This window comes from Melozone crissalis, unplaced genomic scaffold (assembly GCF_028551555.1).
Source record: "Melozone crissalis strain CALT ecotype California unplaced genomic scaffold, PUWL_Pcris_2 ptg000042l_1, whole genome shotgun sequence".
Lineage (NCBI taxonomy): Eukaryota > Metazoa > Chordata > Aves > Passeriformes > Passerellidae > Melozone > Melozone crissalis.
Window position 1 is genome coordinate 57,462,148 of NW_026535820.1, and position 12,853 is coordinate 57,475,000.

The 12,853-nt window shown below is 38.0% G+C and overlaps 1 protein-coding gene across 1 annotated transcript in view; it reads right to left on the bottom strand.

Annotated features, from left to right (window-relative positions):
* LOC128942772 (uncharacterized) overlaps positions 1–12,853 on the bottom strand; it is a 159,197-nt gene that overhangs the window by 136,613 nt on the left and 9,731 nt on the right. Inside the window, exons 4-5 of the mRNA XM_054285451.1 lie at positions 4,270–4,371; positions 1,049–1,132 (exon numbers count right to left, since the gene is read on the bottom strand). Of these exons, the coding sequence (XP_054141426.1) occupies positions 1,049–1,132; positions 4,270–4,371 (186 nt within the window). The remainder of the gene's footprint in view (positions 1–1,048; positions 1,133–4,269; positions 4,372–12,853) is intronic.

A 12,853-nucleotide genomic window follows, 5' to 3' on the forward strand; every position in this document is an offset into this window, starting at 1 on the left:
GGTTTTTGCTTAAACTATCTGTGTGAATTTAGTTGTGATGGTTGCACTTTCTTCTTCTTGCATTTAAATGAGATAAAATGGGTTTCGAAGATGTTACTGATATGACCAGTGCCAGTTCAAGAGATTTTGCAACCGTAGGCAAATGAAAACAGTTGCTTCCTCCAGAACAAAGTTGCTTATAAACTAAATAGTCATAAAACAAGTTGCAGCTCCTGGAGCTCCAGTGCCGTAGGCAGCCGCCTGCTCTGTCTCTCTGACAGAGTAGGCCCGTGTACTGCTGAAATACAACAGGAAGCCTCTTACAGACACAAAGGATACAAAATAATTTTGCAAGAAAGACAACTGCTGAAAAAAGAGGGGGTGGATAGGCAAAAAATACAAGGACAGCTCTGAGCTGGGCTCGTGCAAACATCACTTCTCCTGGGATGAACCAGGGGAGAGCAGCAGACATCGGCCTTGTGTAAAGGCTGTGATGGTAAAGGTCTCATGAATCAACGAGGTTTTATGTAATGCCTTAAATGCCTTAAAAATGAGTGAAATCAAAGTAAGACTGTTCGCTTGAGGTGAAGAAGTCTCAGGTACTTAATTGTTTTTACTGTAGATGGAGCATCAATTTGTATTTTCTGAGAGAACCACAGAAAACACTTTCTCACTCGTCTGTAAGCATAAATTCTTGTATAGATAACCTGAAACAGTGTAACATGACCCATGCATCAGACAAATTGCCTACCCATTTATCAGCTTAAATAAGGATTTCCATTTCTAGATTTGAACACATAAGCAATGATATTTCCAGCCTTCTTTTGTAAGTGTGGAATTCAACATGCAATGAAGCAATCTAGAGAAAGCACGCCACTTAAGTTACAGTTAAAACCACATAAACATGACACAAAACAAAAACATTTGGAGAAAAAGACCTTACAGAATTGCATTAAAATCATCATCCCTTTGACTTCTGAGTTCAAGGGGATGGATTACCCTCTCTCCTCCCCACATGCAGACTCAAAAGAGTTTTATTTTTCTTTATGCAATTGACTTTGTTATTTACCTTGGAAGTCCAGCATCTTGTTTTCTTCATCTAGAAGCTTCATCAGTTTAGAGTAAAGGATTTGCTCATCAACTTTCACAGGATCTTTAAAAAACAACAGTGAAACAGCTATAGTTTCTTTCAGTAATATTTCAGGAAATACTATTTTAAATTGAACGTAAAGATATAAAAATACAAAAGTTAGGAATCCCTTTGACACTTGAAGATAGTTTTTACAGTGCTTGTTTCATAGCTCAGAATAAAATTACAGTCACTTGTTTGAAGCAAGACAATTCAAAATAAAAAATATAGTCATATACTTTTAAATGGTGGGCAACATTATACGTTGATCTGGACTGAAACTGGTTTATAAATTCTGCTAATAGAGCAGCTGAAATGACTGTTTATATTCAGATTGCCAGATGAATTATATTTGACCCTTAATGAAAATCAAAATACTCAATTTATTCTAATGTGATTTTGGATCTTCACTAGAAATTTTACCTTACTGCCCATAATACTAACACATTATCTAGTACGTATAGTCATTACAACACTCTATGAATTTTGAATTTGTGGCTGGTTAGTCATTCAAATTTTCAGTAATATCTGCAGATTTTTAAAAGCAGCAAAGGACATGCACACTTACCCTTTTCCATGAGACCTGGAAAAAATGTTACTTAAAGGTTCTACATTCAAGGAAGAAATGAGCAATTGGGACCATTTTCTCCCCAGATCTCCCAGACCCTGACTTCTCTAAGTTGTCAGTGAAGACAGGCAGATAGAAGACCAAAGAAATGCATAAGGTAGATTGAAGTACAGCTACATGCAAACTCTTTTTAAGTGCTCAATAGAATCTCAAAGAATAAATTTCTTTTTCCCATGAAATTTCAGAGGCAAGTTTTTCAATTACACGGATCTTTCAAAGAAGGTAGTGGCTTCTTCAAGCTCTTCTGAAAGTATAGAATCTCTTACATTTCTTTTAGCCTGCAACATTGAAATGTTCCCTTGTCAAGGGGGGAAGCAAATCCATAGTGGGACATTGTTTGCTCTCAGGGCGTTACGAACTCATACAAATTTCCAGAACAAATCTAATTTATCAAATATAGGAAGATAATTGCCAATAACTTAATTCTCAGAGAATAACCCATTAGATAATAGTGGCTGAAGATTTGCTTTTCACCAGATATTCTCTTTGGTCATTGAGCCTGGCTTCCTAAAGTTCTAAAAGTCTGACTTCAACATGTGCCCTGATTTCTTCATGTTTTTCTGGTTTTGACTCTTGCTCATGAGAACCTGGAAAGAAGAGGAAAACCAGTATGGTTTCCAATCAAGGGATGACCATGCAGGACCAAGCTTTAGTTCTGACCATCTTTTTTTAATCCATCCACTACATACAAATATACTTCCACAAATTTAACACTTCTTCAAGGAAAAAGAAGCCAGACAGTGAGCCTGGTTTGTAAGTACTGACAAATCAGACTGCTTAAGGTAGGAAGGCACCATCTAGTCCAATTTCCCCTGCTTAAACAGAGCCAAGATGCCCAGGGCCATGTCCAGGCACCTTTTCAATATCTGCAAGGTAAATGTTTTGCTCTTGGCAGAGGTATTGGTAAATATAGCATTATAACTGCTCTACAGAGGTTCACACAGCCAACCTAAGGCTGGCACTATTGCTATTTGACTTTTAATAAGCAAGAGTTATCCCAACATTTGAGCAAAAATTTTGCCAGGGAGACAAAGGAGAGCCATCAAAAACCAGCTCTTCACACATGGACCTCAGGCTTAGCATGATATTGGCTAAAACCGTCTCTCCACTCCAAACCCTGGAAGTCTATGGACTAAGAGCCTGTTCCAAATTCTAAAATAAATAAACCCCCACCACACAATACAAAATCAGCATTTATGACTAAGTTTATCACTCAGCCTCTTCAACAGAGTCTAGAGAACATTTCCTCCCAACGAGAACTGTATTTCCGTATATCCCTTATGTCACCGCTCTGTCCGTACATGATTTCAGGCATACGTGCACAGATACATAAATCTAATCTGCTTTTCATTCTCTGGTTATGAAGCAGATCATGACTCATAAAGCCTTTTCATAAGATGAACCAAGGCAAGACCAACAGGAAAAAAGTCTTTCCTTTAAAAACTCTGAGCCAGAAGTTGACTTCCAAGATATTACACTGCTATCCTACACAATGAATGAGGAAATAATTTGGATTAGATATAACTCAACCTTGATCAACCTTGATTTTTTTTTTCACCAGAGCCTGCTTTTTTCAATCACACAAGTTTTTGTCTCAAAAGTTTAAAACCTCCATGTGTGCTCAGAGTTTCTCATGACTTTCAGAAGTGAACAACTTTGAGACGCAACAGATAACTTTTTGTTAGATCTGACTACAGCTGTGCGCCTAGAGAGTCCCTGCAGTAGAAATAAGCACAGGCTCTAAAGAAGCCGAGGGCTAGCAAGGTAACACAGGAGAGCTGGCTCTTGCGTGCTTTCGGCTTGTTAGTGCTTAGCAACAGCAGCCGGGACAAAGCACTCAGTGCATAGCTAAGCACTTCATTACCATGATGATGCTCTTACTTAAGTCCATGCAAATTCAGGCAGGCCCGTTCCCACCCTTTTTATCTAAAAAGCCGTGACAGCAGAGGAGAATTTCCTCTGCTAGACAATACCTCCTGGTTAATCTCTCTCATACCTATGCATAACTTCACTCCAGCTCTGCGGAGTCACACCCTCCCACCGGTTGCTATCGCCCACAGAGCAAAGCTAAATATCTCGCCTAAACTGGCAAAAAAGAAAACCAAAAAAGCCTCCTCGTGCACTTTTACTAACTCTGGGGTTTCCTTCTGTTAGGCAAACACACATTCAACTCTGTAATAAAATTGCTGTCCGAGGAGGACTTTGGGAGCAGGATTGTGAAAAAGCTAGAGCTTAGCGCTCAGTTCTGGATTCACTTCATTAATTTAAAAGAACATGGGGGTGTAGAAAACGCTCACGGAGCATGCTTCATTTTGCTACAGTAGCAGAGTGAATCCAGAACAGGCTCATTTTTACCTGCCCATTAACTCACTGTCCTTGATCAAAGTCTGTGTACTCTGGCTATCGTGTTCAGAGCAGTTAAGGCTTAGAATTTAAATTGTAAACCTCAATATTTAAATAGAACTGCATATGTGATCTCTGACACCTCATTTTCATGAATGGAAAAGAATATTCTGACACCAAAATTACATACTTAATTCTGCCTCACCTTCCTCACTGACCTCCATCCCACACTGCCTTGGGTTTATTTCCTCACCCATCAATGGGTCAAAGTAATTTCTGCTGTATTCATTTCCTGTGGAAAGCACATGAAGTAAGGGTCAGCGATTATTAGAAGCACATGAACTAAAATGTTAATTTTGAAATCGACACCAGCAAGCAAAGGGGCATTTTTTGCTACTTTACAAGCTTAATTTTTTTAACAAGTCCTCTAAGCCTACTGGTACTGCAATCATCTTGTGAAAGGTCAGAGAAGGTAATTGTGGAAACAAGTGCACTTTATGTTACTTTTTCTCAAGAACTAATGAAAAACAATTCTCACATTTAGATGGCAGAAAGATAAGAAACATTTCTACAAATACAGCATCCCCAATATAAGTCAAATTATTCTTGAAACACACCATACGAGTGAATTTTCCATACTGCAAAGGAATTTGTATTTCACAGCTGACCTCTCCAATTTCAACAGTTTTAAATTTCACCACTGAGGTTTCAATGTCTGGTGCATCTTTAATACTGTATTGAACCAGAGAAGTGTTTAATTACGGAGGAGATACCAGGACACTGCCTCATTAATCTGAACAGCAATTATGTTCAGTTGGACTAGGCAACTAATCCAAGATTTTGATGGGATAAACCCACTCATTTTAGTACTTGGCTATTTTAACAGCTACTTTTATCTGTTCTTCAGAAAATAAACAAATTTACCAAAAAATCATTTGTTAGAATTATCATAAAATAATACAGCGTCTAGCTGCCTGGAAGAACTGATGGTAAAAGCCAGAAGAATTTTCCTTACACAAGGAGGGAGGAAAGAAACTTTTTCCTCAAAATATGTATTTTCTTCAGCGAAAATGCTACACTCTGTTAAAAACATCCACATGTTCACTGGGTTTGCAAACACTGTAAATTGTTATTAAACAGGGGGAAAAGAAGTAAAATAATTAAGTCCATAACAAATGTTTTAATTGCTTGAATAGACATGGATGCATATCCTGGAAAATACATAAAAGCTAAATGTAAGAGAGGGTTAATTCATCCAAGATACACTACGGTTGTCTACAGTGTATTTGTTTTAGGATCAAAAATAATCCAAGCAGCAGCTCCTTTTCAGAGACTAAATGAAACTTTGATATGAAACTAGGTTTAATTTATATTTCTGGACTGGCACATTTTGACTGTCAGTCTCTGTTCCTTCAATGTAGTAAGTACAAGAACTGAAAATTTGCTTTACCTTGAGGTCTCAATAAAGAAAAAATAAATGAGTTTCATTTTTGTTACTTTATCTGTCAACAACTACTAGGCTGGTATGAATCTTGGCAGTATGTAATCAAAGTCTTATGTACTGCAATAACAGAGCCATTCTACCTTATTCACTGTAATTGTTTTTCTCTAGCACAAAGCACCATGATGTTATATGAACACCCCTTCCCAAGTTGGTAAAATAATTCACCTATGTTCTAAAAAAGAAAATGATGATGCATTTCTTTATTCAATTACTTCATAGCTGTAAATGTAAATTGCTGGAACATGTTTTGCACCCATGCAAACAATACTCGGCTATGGCACAGGCTTTTTGCACAATCTGACTATCACAACAGCCTTTATGGAATTTTATTATCCCATGTGAGTCTGCTGTGAAACTTTGAGGAGTAGACTTTTGGGCAACTCTTCTGGACAGAATAATTGGTATTTAGAAGGAAGTGTCATGTTATATTTGCATCTGCAAGGCATGGAAATCATTATTCAAAAAAAAAAAAAGAGAGATACATTAACAAATACCATTAAATATCTTGCTCTCTGGTCCTCTTCAAAAAAACAACCTCAACACTTTGAGGAGTATGACATATTTTGTCCAGGGCTTTGGCTCGGTCAGAACCACACACAGCTGGTGAAAGACAGTTATGCAGAAGGAAAAAGAACCACCAGGCTTGATTTCTTCAGAGCAACATACACACTTTAAAACTTACATAAGCAGAACAAGTGGTAAACAACAGAATCACCTCCTCACAGTAATTTTATAGATAACAAGGCACTTTAAAATGCAGGACTCCACAGAAAACTTTAATTGAAGCTTTCAGAAGAGCTGACTCAATCAAACCTTAGGTCACTGCTCTGGATGGGGGATGTTGCTGTTTGTGGGTTTCTTGGTTTTTTACCCCGTCAGCTCAACACACACCTTGAGAAGTGGTGTGACCAGAAGATCTGGGCTCTGGGCAGGCCCTAAAATTATTCAGGGGCAGTGGGAGTTGCTTTAGTTTTAAAATACAAAATTATCAATTTTAGTCAACATAACACACTGCCCAAGGCATTTTGCTAATAACATTTTGTGAGCATGTGAACAGATTACTAATCATTTCACATTTGCTTTTGGAAATATTTGAAAGTGTATAACATGTAAATTAACAGTCCACTGAGGAATTCACATTGCTCTGCTTTGTGGTATAAACACAGTAAATGTTAATACAGAGCTTGCTTGTAGGTATTTTGAACAGCACCATATAGGTTGGTGCTTTCAACAGGGCAATATATACTTTGACAACCTGCTCCCAAAAAGACCTGGCCAACTTTAGAAACTTGGGTCTTTGCTTTGATCCAGAGATTCCCTCAAACCCATTAGCTCAATTTGAAGTCCAGTTCACCCCTCAAAATTGTGTTATTTCATGTGGAAAACACAACGGATAATTCAGGAAATCAGAATTGAAATGCAAACCCACAAATTATCTATACATTAAAATAAAAAAGGAAAGAAGGGTGTTGGCACAACAGTGACCAGATGGGAATTTATACAGTTTAATTAAAGCAAGAGGAGTTGCTAATAAAATTAGCATAATCCTTGGATACAGCCCATGGGACTGTACACGAATTACTAGGACTGGATGAAACTTAAAAGATGGCTGTTAAACTATGTCTGTAGTCAATTATGCCATCTATGTCCTGAGAATACCACACAGGAAAGGCATGACTAAGCTGAATTTCTATGTCGTCCTCTACTCCACAGAGAGATCAGGTAGTCCATATCAATTACACATGAAAGGTATAGCACGGAATTTGGATAACAGGCCATTATTCCATTTATGTTGTATTACTGATCTAGGTTTTTAATTTAATGAAAGATTAGACAAAACTCTGTTGGATTCATTAAGTGCCTCCCAATTAAAGTACAATTTAAGGAATTATCAATAGCCAGATGACTGACTACTAAAAGCTTGAATAAACAACAATGAAGCTTGATTTTCAAGATAAAAGAAAAAAAATTGGCATGAGCCATCTTTCTTTAGAAGACAGTATACAGACAGTATGGTCTGCACAAACTTGCCGTGATAAGTAACAAGTCCCTTTTCCGACAGCAGCATGGTCAACAAGTGTCTATCAATGACTTGGGAGAACATTACTGGGCATTACTAAGGCAACTCCTAGAAGCCTTTTGCATCAGATAGAATAAGACAGAGGCATTGTGGAAAGATGAAATTCCAGCCTGAGACAGCATTTTGACCCAAAGTGCTTTTGAAACATAGTGGTGCAGCTGGGAATGGAAAAGAGTAATCCTCCTTTCCCACACCTGACTTAAAGCACTGATTTCAGCTGCAATTCCTATTAGGGAACAGCAGAGCAAATACTCACATTCTCCATTCAACAGAACTGAATTTATTTCCCTGGGGATAATCTTCATTTTACTTAGCAGACAAGGCCCTTTGGGCGGCCCAGACTGAAGGCTCTGTGATCATGTATTTCCTCACTTCTTTATGAGAGCCAAAGCAGTGTCCCAGGGTCAGACTTGAATGTCCTCAAAAAAAAAAAAAGTGACCTCCTCAACTTAGGCAAGAAGAATCAAGACTTGGGATTAGAAGGAAGGTAAAGCAAGGGTCCCACTTCCTGCATTTCCAGCTACTTCACTTACCCTTCCTCCAGGTCATGATGGGTTATGTGACTAGCAGTCCCACCCTCCTGTTTTCATGATTCAGTACCTACAGTGATAAAGTTTGATATCTACGAGTTGCTTACTTTGTACTTTGAAAAAATCTATAAAGAACTCTAAAAGAATCATTCAAAAGGATTAAAGAATAAGAGAGGAGAAAGAAGCCTTTCACCTTAAAAAGAATCTCACAGAATGCAGAACCAAAGAAAAATCATCAATGAAAACTGCATAAATAGTAGGAGTTCCTGCACAGTGAAAAATTGAATCAGTTTCCAGTGAATTTATAAGTTCTTACTTCATATAGGCAGTGACTTAAAAATGGAAAATAATGTAGGAAAATATGAAACTTTCACAAGAAAAAAAATCTAAGATTGTACTCCAAAATTTTGTGTTGCTAAAATTACTCATATCGAAATGTTATGAAGATGCTAAGAATAGAACTACAGTCTTGCAGAACATAGTGAATTAATATGCAGTCCATGAAGCAGTGTTTACTTGCCATTCTCATTTTTTTCAAGGAAAAAAAAGAATTAACATTAATCAGAAGCTATACTTTTAGTTTGCACTCTTAATTATTATTGCTGACTCAGGATATTGGTCACATTTACCTCAGCTCATGTCCATTTGAGATATACATATCTAACATTATTTTCTATATTATATGTATAAATAAATATTTTTTATGTAGATCTAAAATAAGATTCCTGAGGGTGCAATTTTATTCCAGAGTATGAAATATATGGAAGAGTGGTAGGGATTTTTACATAGAATTTCTAATTTTCATTAATAGTACTCAATAAAAAATTGCATGTTAATGGCACCTTCATACTGAAGAGCATTTCACCAGTGACAGGACAATAGATTTTCTCTTGAAGACACCACTCGTTAAACACTACTAACACCAGGTAACTTCGCAATTAAAAAAAAAAAAAATAAAGGTATTGCGTGTCATTTTCCTTATCCTCAGCAGACACCATAGGTAATGAGGAAATCAGATAACTGTGTCTTATGTTCATATTCCAAGCCTTGAATAAACTCACTTGTCAGCTTTGATGGGACACTGGCGAAGGGGCAGTTCCTGAGGCTGAGCAGTGCAGACGGTGCTGCACCTGCCCTGACCCCTGAAAAGCACCACATCGTATTCATGGCATCCACAATTTTTTATCCCCAGCTCCAGTCCTGCATGACTTACCATCTTCTCTGCTGTTTAAACAAAGATACAGCATGGAAATTAGTTCTTTTCCCCTTTTTTATTTTCCTGCAGGCAACAGAGGACACTGTACCAAGGGATGCCAGTGTGAGACCTGCTACTTTTCCTGGGGAACGCTGTTGGTCGAGGGCATGAGAAAAAGATTTACTCATGATGATGATGATGGAATTCTTTTAGGAACAGTATTAGATAATGTGATGCACGTCAATGGGGAAAATGGATACTAAGTTCTCCCAGGCTGGCAGGCTTGGCTGGTCCCATTCTATGCCAGTGGGGTAACTTGCCAGAATTGGAGGATCTGACAGGACCATTACAAAGCAAACAACTTCCAAGTGTAATAAATTAGCCTTAAGAATATATATTCCATCACATTCTGAAAAAGTATTTTCCCAATTATAAAATGCATCCATTCTTCACTATTCTTCTCCCCTACCTTTCACAAATTCAATTTTAGCACATTACTTAGATGAGTGCTGCGGTATCCCTGTTAAAATTGCATGCAATGGATCACGTTTTGCACACTACATTACACCTTGTGCCGTTCTGCTGATTTCAATTGGATTACACATTGTGTAATTCAACGCAAAATTACTTCCAATGACAACCTTTTATTCCTATGCATACATGGTGATCCATCATGCCCTGCATACCAAGTTTGGCATTTCCATTTCAAAGTCCCTGTTGGAATCAGAAAGCATGGAACCACATACAAAGAACTTGAATTATTAGATATAAACTTTGCCATTGTTTAAGGAAAAAAAAGTGTACAGTTTTGATTCATATTTCTGGTCCCATCCTTTATGCAAATCACATTGTCCAACCGAAATCAGCAGTGTTGCAAGCTCCCATTTCCTTCACATGCAGCACAAAACATAAATTTACAGCAGATGCCTATTTTTTCACCTGTGTTTGCTCTCTCTGCAATGTCTCTTCCTACCACTTCTTGGGAATAAAATTAGACCCTGTTCAAAAAGTTTCAGCCTCTAGCTCTCTATAAACAGACTGAACTCAATGCAGTTGTTGATACTTTTAGCAATCTAATATCCTACATAGCTCTTTCATAAAGCTTTTTTTGTGTGTGCATTCCTATATCAATGTCTTGCCTGGTTACATTCTTGAGCAAGAAGGGCCTTATATTGTCCTGACACATTTGAACAACTTTTGTCAGCAACTGTTCCTTAGCAAAGGCTTGTCCCTACTTTAGCTTTTGATAAGGAGCAAGGATGCTCTACTTTACAGCGGGATTTTCCCTGTAGGACATGTGCAGCACTGTGTTAGGTATGCCCAGCCTAGCTCTGCAGCTTGGAGGTGATGCAGCAGAGATCCACGCAGACACTAATTTGTTCCCAGAAGCAGTATAGCCATGCTAAAGCCATTCTATACCTGGGCTGATTAGAAGAATATTTCCTGGTCTTCAGCTGAAAAGGCTTTCTTTCCCTCCATTTTTTCTTTCCCTTTCTTTCCTCCCTCAGATGTTGTTAATCTCTGTGGGCAAGTTTATTGGAGCATGATATGAGATGTTAACAGTGCCTGTTGCAGATAAAATGGTAGAAATAATTAGAGCTTCTTTATTTTAGGAGATAATCTAGTTTTGAAAAAAGATTTGTGTATTGGGGATAATAGGGAAAAAAATTAATACTTCTTGTTATCTGGAGACAATTTTAACGTGAATCATCAATATTTAGGGTCAGACTGCCTCAAACCGTTTACAAGTGCACAGCATACAGGAGAACACCATTAGCAATTCCTTTATTTTCCTTGCAAAAGCTGCAGAGTATCACAGTGTCCAAAGGTGCTTATATAGCCACCAGCTACAAGGCAGGCCATGCAGTGGGAATATGCCCAAAAAGCCTCGTTCCTGGATTCTGCAGCTTGCATGTGCAATTGACACCAAAGAAAGATCACATTCTAATTTGATCTGACATAAATTCTCTCGGTATGGTTGGGCTGGAAATTTTACCTATCTTGTGGCAATGTGAACAGTGCCATCCCACAGGGCTCTTCTCAGCACAAGCTAGACCAAATCTTTGTATCACTGTGATGAAACTAAAAAGCACAAACTGGTATAAGGCATTTGGACTTTTTCTGATAACAGCGCTGAGGAAAAAAATGTACTGAATGCTAAAATACAATAACATCTGTTTTACAGGCCTAGAATAAAATGCTAAGTACAGTAGTCCTGTGTTCAGGGATTGCTTGTAACATACATCATCCATTTGAAGTTGAGAAATTGCCCTTGTCTTCTGCTGTCAGACAAAGATAGAATAATTCCTGGAAGTTTGGTGTTTCCTGTCATGACAGTTTGCTGGAAGCTCTTTTCTGGGCAAGAGAGACTTTACCAAGCCAGCCTGAACTTTAGGATACTCTACAAAGTATTTTGTGTCTAAACCCCCCTGGAGAAAAGAGAAAAACTGATTTTGGCTCACCTTGAGATCAAGTGTCTGACAACTGAGGAACTGGTGGACACAGGTTCTTGAAGATTTGGGTGATGCAATCCCTAATGTTTTTCCCAGGAAAAATTATCTATTAGACCTTCCATTGGGATGGCCATCATGAAAATCTCTGCAATTCAATGTTTGATGAGGGGGAGAAAGGCAGAAGGGTTGGTTGGATTTAGCCACAAGGAAACTGAGTGGTTTGAGAAATAAAAAAAAAAAATGCAGTTTGGCAACTTCAAGGCTGCTGCTAGATGAACTTAATTTCACAAGCAATATGTGAAAGAAATGAAGGTGATGGCAGCAATCAGCAAAAAGTCAGCATAGAATCCAGAAGAGAAAATAGGATAGAAACCAATTAGTTGGCTGAAAAATCAGGAGATTAATCTGAGTAAATAGTCAGGCAGTTCCCCTGGGTCATTACAACATTTAACAACAGTACCAGGACTTCACTGATGATGAAGAGCAAAGAGTTACTCAGTGGCCTAGTCCTGAACAACAGGCTACCAATGATGATAAAATCTGGAATTTTTTCCATCACAGAGAATAGAACAGTGAAATATATGGAATAGGCTAATGAAAAGAGGAATGGACTAAGGATCAGAGCTTTTATTTCTGTCAAAGGCCTTCTCTGTTGATGGTGACAACAGAGAAATCTCATGCTCTGCCCCAGTTTCCTAAGAAACAAAGGATGCAGCAGCCTCACACTTTGAGTCACAAGAATGGCCCCCACCAACATAATTCAAAAAGTGAAAAACTCTCTAAACAAAAATACCAAAAATTTTAATGAACGTCTTGCAAACAAGAATGAGTTCACAAACTCTTATTTCTAGAACATATTCTATTATGGGAGAAAAAAAATTGAAAAAGCACAAACATATATGTGAATTAGATCCTTTGGGGGCAGGTGCAGACAATTTACAATGACTTGGGCCTTTCCACTTGCTATTTAATCTCCAGTTAAGGGGTGTTCTGTAGACGAGCCCCCGTGCAG